General features: G+C 54.5%; 2 protein-coding genes across 3 annotated transcripts in view; both read right to left on the minus strand.

Annotated features, from left to right (window-relative positions):
• CAMK2A (calcium/calmodulin dependent protein kinase II alpha) overlaps positions 1-273 on the minus strand; it is a 62,007-nt gene extending 61,734 nt beyond the window's left edge. For both annotated transcript variants that reach the window (XM_068981140.1, XM_068981139.1), the window contains exon 1: positions 212-273. In XM_068981140.1, the coding sequence (XP_068837241.1) occupies positions 212-273 (62 nt within the window). The remainder of the gene's footprint in view (positions 1-211) is intronic.
• A 7,194-nt stretch (positions 274-7,467) lies between these two features.
• On the minus strand, positions 7,468-13,982 carry ARSI (arylsulfatase family member I). The gene is made up of 2 exons (XM_068981331.1): positions 13,663-13,982; positions 7,468-8,872 (listed from the first exon to the last, which is right to left on the minus strand). The coding sequence occupies exons 1-2, from the start codon at positions 13,980-13,982 to the stop codon at positions 7,468-7,470; spliced, it is 1,725 nt and encodes a 574-aa protein (XP_068837432.1).
• Between the last annotated feature and the right edge of the window lie 261 nt (positions 13,983-14,243).

Consider the following 14,243-nt stretch of genomic DNA (forward strand, 5'->3'; position numbering starts at 1 on the left):
GTCAACCCTTCCCCTCTACACACACACTCACGCAGCTAGCCTTGGCACAGCTTGGCAAACATGCCTGTGCCCAACTCTAGGCACTCTGCACATGCAAGCACCTCCAAGCACATTCAGTCTCCCTGTGTGTGCACGGAAAGCAGTGCAGGTGCCCCCCACCCATGATGCTGAGCCCCCTGAGCCCTCCAGGACTCTCTGAGCTGCAACTCACTTTCCTAGTTCCTCGAAGAGCTGGTACTCTTCCGTGAAGCGGGTGCAGGTGATGGTGGCCATCCTGGCGCCGGGCGGGCAGGCGAGGCTTGGGGCTGTAGGACCGGGACCGGAGCGCTGCTGCTCCCAGAACTAGGGGCCACTCGCCTGCCCGTGCTGCCAAGTGCAAACTGAGAACCGGCTTGACTGACGAGCCCCGGGCTTCTGAGCAGAGCACTGTGGCTGCTCACAGCCTCGCGAGCCTTCGTCAGCATCCAGGTCCCCATGGCAACCACCTCCGAAACGCCCTGTTCCCGTTGCCCCGGTAACTGCCTCCCCAACACCTGCCTGCCTACCACTGCAAAACCTGCTCCGGACGCCCTGGCCCTACCACACACAATACTGCAGGCCTGTGTGGGCCCAGGGGTGGGTGGACCCAGCACCCCCAAGGTGATGGACTTAGGGAGGGGCTGGCAGAAGGGGAAGAGAACAAACTTAGTCCACAAGTGATCTTCAGTCTTCCCACCACCCCCACTTCTAACTGTGGGGCCCTTGTAACAGACAGGATGGGATTAAGTGGGGCAAAAAGGCAGTTACCATGGTAACGGCCAGTGGGTGCCATGTTCCGGATGGTCCCCAGAAAAGACAGGAAGCAGTTACCCTGGCAACTTCATCTCCTCTGGAGAGACAGGTATTGCCCCGTTGCCCTGGCAACTGCCAGGTTCTAAGGTTTACAGGGAAACGATGGCTAATTCATTGGGATCTCTCTCTCTCAGTAGATCACTATAGCCTCTTTAACTATCTCTCTGCTCCCTTCTAATTTCTTTTGCCTCTGCCTCTGTCTTTCTTATTTTGCTCTCCCTCTCTCTGTTCTTTGCCACCTTGCCCATCACACTGGCACTCTAGCTAGGGGCAGAAGTGCAGAGGAGCTATCGGGGTTCTGGAGGGAACATCCCTGGCAGCCCACTCATCCCAGCCCCTCTCAGCTATGACAGTCAGCTGTCCCTCAGGTCCCCTCCGGAGGTCTCTGACTTAGCCACGCTCTTAGCCCAGGCCCCCGGAGGGGCCATGCAGATCTGGTCTCCCGGGGCTCATGTCCCAGTTTCTGCTCGTGCTCCACGTCAAGGTGAAAGAGGCGGAAGCAGCAGTGGGGAGGGGAGCATGGCCTGGCTTGGAGGGGAGTGGCCATGGACCTGCCCTAAAATTCTCATTCCCAAATTCTGAGGGCACGTTCCCTGCCAACTTCAACTCTTCAGGGCGGTAACCATCTCTATGGCCCCAAGATCTCACCCCAAGACCTGGGGGGTTAAGAAGAAAAAGAACTGGCATTTAAAGATCTGAGTTCAATTCCAGTCTTAACATATATTGACTGTGTGACGCTGGGTAAGTCACAGCCCCTCTCTGAGCCTCTCGCTCCTTTTAGCTGCCACTGGAAAGGAAGGCTGTGAAGATAGAGTAGGCTGAGAGCTGTGGAGGCCTTTATGAAGTACGTAAACATGAGGCCTCTTTTTAGTTTCTAGAAGCGGCAAAAAGAAGATCTAAAGTGAGACAATGACTACTTCCATCACTGCAGCTTGAACTCAGAGTCTCGGACCCTCACACCCACCTCCTCCATTCAAGCTCCCTTTGCAGCCCTCCATGCCAGCACTTGCCCACAATGACCACACAATAAAAGGATCCAGGATCCCAACTCTCTTGGGTTTCTAGCCCAGCCCTCCCTCAGAATCTCTAAATCGCCTCACTGGTCACCTCACTTAGTAGATACATTATCTGCTTGTTGGTAATCCCCAACCCCAGCAGATCCCTGACTATACAACCCTAGGTCCCCTAGGGCCCCTGGGGAAATCTGGGTACTCTCCAGTTCTGTCCCTCTTCCTGGGCGAGTCGGGAGTGGGAGCGAATGATGGAGTTGACTCTGATGCAGCCACTTCTTCCCAGGAGAGAAACAGGAGGGAGGCAGAGAGGAAGGAGGGGAGGAGAGTCAGGGAGGAGGGGGTAAATGGCTTAGCCACTAATTGCACCATTACCACCTTCAGAAAAAGGAAAAACCACTCAGTTTTGTTTCTGTGCACAATATGCTTCCCGCTTTGCCGCCAACGTTGCAATTCAGAGGCAGAGAAGAGAGGCCTTTGCTCAGGGGCTGCACAGCTGGTGGGTAGCGGGCAGGGCACAGAATATACATCTAAAGGCTAGAAGCAATCGCAGGTGAGCTGAAGAAAGGCTGCACTGCCACCCCCGTACCCCAGACCTGCTAGCCTGTCCCCAGGAGGAGACTGCTTCCACACATGAAAGCACTGGAACCACCCTTAGCGACCACCGAGGGCACCTGAGTCATTGCCCAGAGGAGAGGAGAGGCAGCGTTGGGCAGTGGTTAGAGTGACTCCATGACCTACAGGCTGTGATTGGGGATGAGTAGCCCAGCTTCTCTGTGCCTTGATTTCTTAATCTGCAAAATAGAGCTAACATTCCCTAACTCCAAGGCTGTTCTAAGGATTAAATGAGATGAGCACAGTGTCTGACATGCTGTAAATGCTCAAAAGATGGGAAATGATTCTTAGGAAGAAATTCAAAAGTCACTCCCTCTTTATACTGCTCCCTCTGAATCATGGAAGGACACACCACACATTACTCCAGGTGCCATTCTCTGAGTTCCCACTGGAACTGAGCTCAGGTTTGGACATCACCTTTCCTGTCCTGGTTTGCAGCATTCCTGCAGAACAAAGGACTGGGGCAGGAGAACAGGCCCAGCATGTCAGGTACTAACTAACTTAAACGCTGCTTTAGAAATTAACAAACAGGACAAAAGGGAATTGTGCCCCGAGGTTGTATTAATGGGGGTCTAATGTTCTGAATAAAGGAGATGATAGTCCAGCTTGGCTTGGAGCTGGCTTGAGCCTTTCCCCTCTCCTCAATCCTTCCTTGCTCCCCTTGACCCCTTCCTTCTCAGATATCCCCGTCTTTCCTCTTCCTTTTTATCCCTTTTCCAAGTTTCTGTCTCCCTTCCTCTCTTTCGGTCAGTTTCATTCGTTTTCTTCCTCCCCGTGCTGGCCTGGACCCTGTGCACACGGTCCTAGGGGGTGGGCAGGACCCAGGCTGTAGGGTCCTGATGTTGCAGAGATGACTGGAGAGGATGAAGAAGGAGCAGGAAAACAGAGAAGAGGAAAAGGTCTCCTTGGCAACTCCTTGTTATACACACACACACACACACACACACACACACACCTCCGAACTTTCAAAGGCCTCAAACATGGGTGTGGGCACTGCCTCAGACAGGCAACCCCCATCCTGACTGTAACTGGCACTCTGCCGAGGAGGCACGACTGCTAATTCACTGCTTCCCCTGTGCCCAAGAGGCTGGTAGCTGTGCCCAGTGGTGGCGGACAGTGAGGAGCCAGCCCTGCCTGCGTGGTGCTGAGAGCACAAGACTCTGATTGCATCAGGGGGACTGTTTCTGCCAAACTCCCCATTCCCCAGGGAAGCGGCAGGCAGGAGAACCCGCATGTGCACCCCCCCAGCTGCAACTTGCATGCAGTACACAAGAGCAGGCCTGCTTGCCACAGCCTGGTGGCCAGGAGTGGATGCTTTGGAGGGTGCTGAGCTTGGCTCCTACACGCTAGGACAGGGAACAGGAACACAGGCTGTGCACGGGGAGCAGGGCCAAATTCCTGGGTCACAGCAGTGGGTGACAGCTGACTCCCCTACACGAGCTCACATGCACATGCCCGAGTGCCTCAGGGTCCTGCAGGGCCTGGGCGGGCACCATAGAAAACGTGCCATCCACACGGTCCCCGTGAGGCCTGTCCCATTAAGGGCAGTGAGCATGGGGGCAGAATCAGTGGAAAGTGGGCCAAGAGAGCAAAGAGCCTACAGAGGGTCTGGGTGGAGAGTGATCTGGTTCGTTAACTGCAGTGAGTAATGCCAGCCTCGCACTCAGAAGGGAAAGGAGGCAGGGGTCAGGCCCTGTGCCTTGAGGTATCCCACAGAGGTAGCACCAGCTACTGGGCCCAGGTTTGCACAGCCCAACCTGCGGCTTGCGGACCCAAGTTCTAGTCCTGCCGTTGGCAGTGAGTGCTTATGGCAGTTCTTCTTTCCCACTGAGACCTCCGTTTCTTCCTGAGAAATGTAAAGACAAGATGTTCCTTCACTGACTCCAAGGACATGAAAAATAGTTCTTTCCACTTTAGAGCCAAGCCCTGTGCTAAGCACTTTACATATTGCACTATTTTTATACCTCACAACAAATGTCCGTGAGATTGGTACAATCATCGCCTGCTTTGCAGAGATGTGGCAAGACCTACTAGTCGAAAATCTGTTTGACTTCAGCACCCCTGCCCTGTTTGTAGGACTTCACTAGAGCTGGACAGGCCCAGAGTCAGCCCCATCCCCTTACAGACAGGGGACTAAGGCCCAGAGAGAGGAAGCTGCCTTCATGCAGTCGCTGAAGTCAGGAGCTGTCAGGATGACAATCCAGAACACCTGACTCCCACCACAGTGCTCCTTCCCTTATCTTCCTCTGCCCTCCTCTTTCCTGCAGTCAGGGCTACTTGCCTAGGTCCCAAGGTGCCCAATAGGCACCAACAGAAAGGAGGACATGGTGCCAAGGCCCAGCAGGAGATGTGCCCAGAGCTCTGCTCCTCCAGCCAGGTTGGGGTTCTCCCCTGGATCCCAGGGGCCTGGTCACCTAACCCACCTTGCTGGCAGCTCTGTGGCTGTTTGGTCCAGTCAAGGGGAAAAGAGGGGAACTGTCTAGCCTCTCCGGGCCCCACTCCCCCCAGATCTATGACAAGGGAACTGAGCTGCCCCTGGTCTGCCCACCCTCTACCCCTCCCCGCCACAGGTGCTGCAAGCATCTGCCTGGGAATGCCATCCAGAGACCTGACACAGAGTCCAGACCCAGGTGCCCTGGCCGCAGGGGAAGGTAGGAGCCATAAGCGGTAGGAGCAAGGGGACCGGGCAACATGTTCCTCACTGGGCAGAGCAGAAGCCATGGCAAGCAGGCTGAGCCTCTCATCACATTGCCCTGAGCCCTGAGTTGCTCCTTATCCTGAGACCCTCCACCAGTCCTAGACCCCAGTCAGCTGCCAGCACCCTGGTGAGGTAGGCTTGGGGTCTGCTGTGCCATGGACAGGGTCACAGGCTGAACTTGAGCAGGGCTCCTGGCCTGTTTGCTGCTTTCTGGGTTGGGCAGGAGACTGAGGCTGATGAGCTCTAGGCTGGGTTGAAGATAAGATCAGGCCTCCTCAGGGCAGCAGGAGCGGGCACCAGCCCCAAGCCCCCGTCCCAGGTGGGCTCTACATGTTTAGGGCCCAGTGGGCCACAGAGGGGATGCCTTGGTGCCTAGGAACAAGTAGAAATAGGCTTTTTATGGTCCTGCACTTGTGGCCACCAAAGGCAGAGAAGTAGGGCTGGCTGAAGCTGGAGGCGGGGCTGCTCAGACAGAGCCAACTCAGCACACACGAGAGGCCTCTGCTCAGCTGGTGTGAGCCTGGGGCAGCAAAGGAGAGTCCTGGCTCCATACCACTCTGGAAGGGCCCAGCCTGCATGACTGGGACGAGGGTCCTGCAGGGCCGCGATATCTCAGGTAAGTGGCAGACCATAGATGAGCCAGCCCTGGGGTATGCTGGACCTGGGACTGCAGAGTTCCCCTCCAGAACAGGCGGAAACGCTGAGGGTGGCTGGAACCCAGAGGCCTCAGCTGGTTGTGGCCCCTGAGTAATCACAACCCAGGCATTGACATTCTGGAGACAGAGAAGGGTTCTGGTTGAGGGAAGCCAGAATAGGGAAACGAGAGCAGGGTTGGGGGGAAGGGGCCCAGAACATGGAGGTCACCTCCACTGTGCAGCCCCAGCTGGACTGTCACTCCTGGGCTCAGCCACACTCTGCAGTAGGCCTGTCACTCTGCCACCAAGTCTTGAACCCCTCTCACTGCACCACACCCACCCCACCCCACCCCACCCCACCCCACCCGTCCCGCTCATCCACATGCTGACGAGTCCTAACAGGCCTCCTTTGCCAGAGACAAAAATAACTATTTTCAAAATTCACAGCAGGGCTTTCGCCTACACACGCTGCACGGACTGGAAGCTGAAGGGAGATATGTAGAACGCAGTGTGCAGATAGAGGCCGCTACCCAGCCAGCGAGCCCTGAAACCCCCACGCCCTCCTCCCCACCGCCCAGCCCATGTCCCCCAATACACACACGCCCAGTGGTGCCCAGAACACCTAGGGGGTGGGTTCTCAGTTCATTCACTGTACACTGGGACAGTGAGGTCCAGAGGGAGCCCGAGGCCACACAGAGGATCTGGGGTAGGACTGGGCCAGAACCCACATGTTCTGTCCCCTGGACCATACTCAGGACCAATGGTGAGCTCACACCTGGCCCAGGACACACGTGCACACACCCACACCAGCTCACAGCACTGCAGCCCTCGCTTCTGTGTTCCTGCGTTTTAATCAAGTTCACGGGTTCCTCTACAACCATTACTGCGGCCGGTTCTCTACAGGCCTGTGAGGTAGGCAGAGCCAGGGCTACCATCCCCTTGTGCAGATGTGGAATTCGAGGCCCAGGAAAGAGGACTGGGCCCTAGGTCAGAGCAGAACCCAGATGCTCTGATGGTTGGCGCGGGGCTCTTTGCACAGTTGCTTCCACTACTTTAGATCCTGCAGCAGCTAACAGCCAGGCCCAGTCCTCCTCTTCCCTCCCAGGAAGGGGAGCTCACCACCACCAGTCTGTCCCCAGGACTGGCCCAGGTCTCATGAGGAGCCAGGAAGGTCCCAGGTCCCTGCACCTCCAACCTCAGTACTCAGGGCATGGCTTCAGACAGAGGTCATCGTCATGCCTCAGCTCGGGTCCAGGCCTGGAGCTGCCTCCGGTGGCCCCTCACCCAGGAAGTACCACAAAGGTTCAGGGTTCAAGAGCAAGGCCTTAAGTGAGCTAGGCGGTGACAAAGTTGGTGGAAACTTCACTGTGGTCCCAGGCACCAGATCCACGCCACAGAGCGATGAAGTCATTAGAGCTCATTCTCCAGATGAGGGAAATGAGGCTCAGAGAGCTCGTGCAGGTCACCAAAGGTCATAGAGCAAGTCAACAGAGGCAGGACTGGGACCCCGGGCATCCCAGTCTTGTTTATTCTCCCCCAAGCCCCAAACCAAGCTACCCACCCTTCAGCTGAGAGACTGTATGGCCCCCATTTCCCTGAAGAGGAGGACTTGACTGGAAGCCCCTCCCTGGTGAGGAACAGGGCCAGCTTGCATGGGAAAGTATCTCAGGCCCACCCATCAGATCCGATGGGACATCAGTCTGGTGTTGAGTTTACGGAAAAAGGATCTCAGCTTGCAAATCTTGCATTTTTTCTTGCGTCGCCCCCTGGACTGGCTTCGAGCCCTGCCTTCCTCCTCTTCTTCATCTTCTTCCTCATCACTGGCCCAAGGCCCCCATGCACCCCCATTAAAGTCAGGATGGGCCCGGGGATTCTCAGCTGGGTATCGCACAGGGATAGCTGTGCGGTTATAGTCCACCAAGCGGGCCAGCAGGGCTCGGACCACATCTGGCCGCTGGCCAGCGAGGTCCTCCCGTTCGTAGGGGTCAGCACTGATGTTGAACAGCCACACGGCCTGGCGGGCACTGGCCATCCTCTCCAGGTTCCACCAACTGCCAGGGAAGGCGGCCAGCGTCTGGGGTGGGATCCAGTCGCCATAGCCGGGGTCTCCCGTCAGCAGCTTCCACTCGCCCACGCGGATGGCGGCCTGCACGGCGGTATTCCAGATGCCGAAGCCGCCCTCCAGGGAGCCGTGCCGGGCATGGTTGTAGAGTGGGTCAATGTTGTGCAGAATCTCTGTGCGTGGTGAGGCCCGGCCCTCACTGATGGCTGGCCACACATCATAACCGTCCAGCCCATCAGCTGCCGAGGCAGTGCCCCCTGCCAGAGCCACCAGGGTCGGGTACCAGTCAGTGATGTGCACCAGTGCCCGGCTTGTCTGTCGCTTTCTCTTGAGCAGGGGGCTATGGACAAAGCCCAGGCCCCGCACACCCCCTTCCCAGTAAGTGCCCTTGCGTCCTCGCAGCGGCCAGTTGCTGCCCCCCGAGAAGGTCTGGCCGCCGTTGTCACTGGAGAAGATGATGACACTGTTGTTGTAGAAACCATGGCGCTTGAGAGCCCAGGTGATGTTGCGCACGGCCTCATCCATGCAGGTCACCATGGCCGCGTACTTCCTCCGCGCCACATTGCCCATGGTGCGGTAGCGGTACAGGTACTCGCGCGGGGACTGCAGAGGCGTGTGGACCGCCTGGAAGGCCACATAGAGAAAGAGGGGCTGCCGGGGGCTATGGCTGGCTAGGATGTGGCTGACGCGCTGGGCGTAGAGGAGAGTGGAGTATTGGCCGCTGAGCCCCCAGGCCACATTCTCACCCTCGTGCAGGTCGAAGCCGCACACCCCTGGGCCATCACAGTTGTCATAGGTGTAGTAGTCCACGTTGCCTGTGAGCGAGCCCAGGAAGGTGTCAAAGCCCCGGCGCGTGGGCAGGCACTCCTTCCGGTAGAAGCCCAGGTGCCACTTGCCCACCATATGGGTAGAGTAGCCCAGCTCCTGAAGCTTCTGGGGCAGTGTCACCTGGTCCAGGGGCAGGCAGTTGGGCTGCCGAGGGCGGATGATGGAGTGCTGAAGTCCTGTGTGGATCTGGTATCTGGCAGGAAGAGGGGAGGACACAGAAATCACTGGTAAGGCAGAAAGCACTGTTCTGGCTCCCCAGCCTCCAACACTCACTCCGAGGTGAGCTCAGGTCCCAGCACTACCGGCAAGAAAAGCAAAGTAACTAGTGCTGTGTGTGCTTAGTCGCTCAGTCAGGTCTGGCTCTTTGCAACCCATGGACTGTAGCCCGCCAGGCTCCTCTGTCCATGGGGATTCTCCAGGCAAGAATACCGGGATGGGTTGCCATGCCCTCCTCCAGGGGATCTTCCCAGCCCAGGAATCGAACCCAGGTCTCTTGCATTGCAGGAGGATTCTTTACCAGATGAGCTACCAGGAAAGCCCAGTAGGTATTATCAAATGTGCCCAGCACTTCAAATGCATTAGCTCACTGAACCCTCAAAATCAACTGCAGCAGGTATTTGTCATCTTACAGAGGAGGAGGTTGGAGCCCAAAGTGGTTAAGTCACTCAAGCAGTATCACACAGCTAGGAAGTTGGGGAGTTAAGAGTGGAATCCAAGCTAATCATGACAACAACAATAACAAAGGCTGGTGCCAGCCACTTGTATGCTCAGTACTACGGTGCTATGCCCTTTATAGGAATTATTTCACTAAATCCTCACTTTAACCTGAGGGGGGGGGGTGCCTATCGTTATTATTATTCCCATCTCCCAAATAAGAAAATGGAGGCTCAGTAAATTAAATCATTTAACCAGCGAGTCACACAATTAGTAATTAGAATTGGGATTTGTATCCCCAACAGTTTGACTCCAGATTTCAGGGTCCCTACATTCTAAGGCACTAACTAGTCATGGGGTCCAGAGCAAGTCCTCCTCTCATAGATCAGTTCAGTTCAGTCACTCAGTCATGTCCGACTCTTTGAAACCCCATGAATTGCAGCACGCCAGGCCTCCCTGTCCATCACCAACTCCAGGAGTGCACTCAGACTCACGTCCATCGAGTCAGTGATGCCATCCAGCCATCTCATCCTCTGTCGTCCCCTTCTCCTCCTACCCCCAATCCCTCCCACTATCAGAGTCTTTTCCAATGAGTCAACTCTTCGCATGAGGTGGCCAAAGTACTGGAGTTTCAGCTTCAGCATCATTCCCTCCAAAGAAATCCCAGGGCTGATCTCCTTCAGAATGGACTGGTTGGATCTCCTTGCAGTCCAAGGGACTCTCAAGAGTCTTCTCCAACACCACAGTTCAAAAGCATCAATTCTTCGGCGCTCAGCCTTCTTCACAGTCCAACTCTCACATCCACACAGGACCACAGGAAAAACCATAGCCTTGACTAGACGGACCTTAGTCGGCAAAGTAATGTCTCTGCTTTTGAATATGCTATCTAGGTTGGTCATAACTTTTCTCCCAAGGAGTAAGCACCTTTTAATTTCATGGCTGCAGTCACCATCTGCAGTGATTTTGGAGCCCAAAAAAATAAAGTCTGACACTGTTTCTACTGTTTCCCCATCTATTTCCCATGAAGTGACCAGATGCCATGATCTTCATTTTCTGAATGTTAAGCTTTAAGCCAACTTTTTCGCTCTCCACTTTCACTTTCATCAAGAGGCTTTTTAGTTCCTCTTCACTTTCTGCCATAAGGGTGGTGTCATCTGCATATCTGAGGTTATTGATATTTCTCCTCTCCTATTCACTCTTAATGGAGAAGGCAATGGCACCCCACTCCAGTACTCTTGCCTGGAAAATCCCATGGACGCAGGAGCCTGGTGGGCTGCAGTCCATGGGGTCACTAAGAGTCGGACACGACTGAGGACTTCACTTTCACTTTTCACTTTCATGCATTGGAGAAGGAAATGGCAACCGACTCCAGTGTCCTTGCTTGGAGAATCCCAGGGACGGGGGAGCCTGGTGGGCTGCTTTCTGTGGGGTCGCACAGAGTCGGACGTGACTGAAGCGACTTAGCGGCAGCAGCATTCCCTCTTAAAAGTCCAGCCCAAATGTTACCATCACTATAAAGTTTCTCACTCAAAGAATGAGCCACTTTTGCTTCTGGGTTCTTACAGCATTAAGTACAAACCTTCACTGGTCCCACTTAGCCACAGGATTCTACTTGGCTGTACATACATGTTCTTGGGCCCAATGATATTTAATGAGACTGCCCCTTACTCCTCTTTGTATTCCTAGTGCTCTGGAGATGTTTCAAGGACACTCAATTACTTATGAAATGAATAAATGAAGAATGACACTCAAAGGATTTTAGAATCAGAAGGAACTCAAATCATTTTCTAGTTTATTCATCTCAACTTAAAAAGAAATTAAGGTTCAGAGGAAGGGAAAGATTGTTTAAGTTCACTCAGTGGTCAGGAGCAGAGCCAGGACCTGAACATAAAGCCAATCAGAGTCCCCAAACACAGGCCCTTTTCTGGTAGATTAGGCTGCCACTTCTTTCCCCCATGGAGGCCCCAGTTAGCTCATGTGAGGAGTGAGCTGGTTGGAATGGGACACATGTAAAAACCGTCCAGCTCGCAGATGTTATGAGACCAGTTCTCAGGTGCCTGCCTGCAAGTTTATGTGGCCCTGAGATCCAGGTCACTCACACAGGCTAACACCCTGAGGTAGGAGCAAATGGTGAGCAGAACTCTTCATTCCCCATTTATTCATTTCTATCCCATTTCTTCTTCTGTGTTCAAGGGGCCCATGTTATCTGCTTAGAGTGTCGCCGTCACTCAAGCTTACAAACCCCAGACTAAGTAAGAAGCCTGGAACTTCACAATTGTATTAGAACCCCACACCTTTTTCTCACTCCCAGGCATCCGAGTTAAGCCAGTCATGACCTAAATTCCTGATACCTTTAAGCTGGTCACTGGGGTGCATTTTTCTGTTTTGGTTTCCTTATCTTAAAGCTGTTTTGGTTGTCAGCTATCATTAGCTACTACTGCCATTTTTAACACTATAGGCTGCACACACTATTTCACTTACTTTGCCTAAGTAACCTACAGTGAAGACTGTTATTACCTCCATTCCACTGATGATAAAACTGACGCTCCCAAGAGTGCAGCAACAGGCCCAAGTTCAAGATGGCTGGCAAGCAGGAGCACTGAGCTTTGAGCCCAGGTCTCAGTAACTCACACTCAAAATCTATCAGTGATGTGGCCTCTGCAGACCCTGGGTTAAGCTAATGAACGATTAGATTTGATACAAGAAGTACCCAAGGGCCCCGAGCGGCAGTAGGCCTCTTTTTCGCAGAGGCTGGACACCATAGAACCCTGCTTGGTAAAGTGGGTGGGCCAGCTAAGAGTCACTAGTCTGTCTGCAAGTGAGTAACATGGGAAACTGGCTCTCTCCAGCTTTACCAAACACGACTGGATGCACTAACAAACACTAATGAGAGTAGTCAGCATCAGTCAGATGGAGCCAGCTAGCTGCAGGGGGCAGAGGGCAGACACTGCCCGGCCACACTCAGCTAACTCTGCAGATGAGGGGGTGGGGAGGTGGCAGGGCTGGAACGCTGCCCTGCATGCTGCTCATTCCCCTGCTTAAACCAAGAGTCATCTCTAGGAGAGAAATGCTAACTTGTGCACCACTCTTGGGAATGCAGATTCCTCCTCCCTCTTCTGGAAGCCGGCTCACATTGGATCTTTACTGTCAGCCCTCACCCCCAACTCATACACTTGAGCCCCTTCCTCTTTCTGATTCTCTCTCTCAGTTCCTAGAGCTAAATGCTAAGTGCCAGGTTGAAGAAAGAAAAGGCAACTATTTGATTCCCAGCTCCAGGGCCCCTCTAAGCACCTGGCTTCTCAGACTTCTCTCCTACCCATCCCGAAGCTGGGCACAGGCACCGAGTTTGGCCCTCCCTGACTCTGTGACTCAGTTTCTCCCATCCAGGAAACAGGAAGACTATGGCTCTGGTTTCTGAGATCACACTAGTGGCTTCTGGCTGGAATTTGGGAGAAAGCACGCCTTGGACCCCATCCAAGGAGGATTAGCTTCAGCCTTGCCAAAGGATTTTCTCCTAAGTGGCCAGAGTTTGCCTTCCACACACCCACCTCCTGTTTCCCTGCTCTATTAATCCTGTAATCCTACCACCTTGCCTGTGGACAACTCCTTACAGAGAAAGCAGCACGTCTCCTTGGGGCTTCCAGCCAACTTGGGAGGATTTTGCAGATGGAAAAACAGAGGCTTTGAGAAATGAAGTAACTAGCCTAAGGCTACACAGGTCAGGCATCCTGTGTGTGCCTTTCTCCTCCACCTATCCATTCCTTGGCTTCTTCCCAATGTCATCATTAAACAATTTGGAGGCCCTAATCCTTCCAGTAACATTGTGGCTGCCATTTATTGATAACCAAGCAGCCTATATGCAACTGGTTCCATCCTCATCACTCTCTTTCAAGATTAAAAACTGTTCTTCACCCCATTTTATGGACAAGAAAACTGAGGCTTAGAGAAGTTACACACCCTGCTCAGGGCCTCAGGGTATGTAAATATTAACAGAAGCAACATTCAAACCTAGATGTCAGAGGCTTCCATGTTCCTCTAACAAAGAGATGATCAGATATCTCCTTCACATGGTATGGAGTCTAAATGTCCTAGAACATCAGAGGGATTAGATCCCCAAAGATGATCCAACCCATTCAGTGTACAGGTAGGGAAACCGAGTCCCGTAAAGGGCAAAGGTCTTTACTAATGATCACACAGTCAGCTGGAGACAGAATTGGCTGTGAGCCGGGGCTTCCCAGCTCCCAGTGGTGTTAATGTCAGTACAAAGTGAAAACTACAGCTGGGTTTATTTGGGGCTTGGACAGGCATCAGTGGATTGGTCATGCTTACCTGCCGGTGAGAAGTTGGCTCCGTGAAGGCGTGCAGATGGGCTGGATATAATAATTCTCCAACTTGACACCCTCGGCTGCCAGGCGGTCCAGAGTGGGGGTTTCGATATCTGAGCCATGGTAGCCCACGTCGTGGTAGCCCTGGTCGTCGGTGAGGATGAATATGATGTGGGGAGGCTGCGGTGGAGCAACCGAGGGGTGCTCCACGCCAGCCTCCGCGGGCGCGTCGGCCACCAGGCTCGGCTTGGCCCAGTCCCAGGACAGGTAGCCGAAGCCGAGCAGGCTAACTAGAGAGAAGCCGGTAAGGGCGTGCATCGCCATGCCGGCCCGTGCGTCCCGGCGCGCAGCGCTCCCAGGGCCTCACCGCCTCGCGCGCCCAGGGCGCACGGCCCGCACGCCCGCCGGCCGACTAGCCCGGACGCTGCTAGAGCGCTCAGCGTCCCCGGGGGGCGACCCAGCGGTCGGTCCGGGACTGGCTGGACGATGAGGCCGAACCTGCGCGGCCGCAGCGGGGCGCTCTGAGGAGGTCAGGCCCGCGCAGTCTCCCGCCGCCCCAGAGCCCGCCCTGCGCCGCTCGTGTCC

This window comes from Capricornis sumatraensis, chromosome 9 (genome assembly GCF_032405125.1).
Source record: "Capricornis sumatraensis isolate serow.1 chromosome 9, serow.2, whole genome shotgun sequence".
NCBI lineage: Eukaryota > Metazoa > Chordata > Mammalia > Artiodactyla > Bovidae > Capricornis > Capricornis sumatraensis.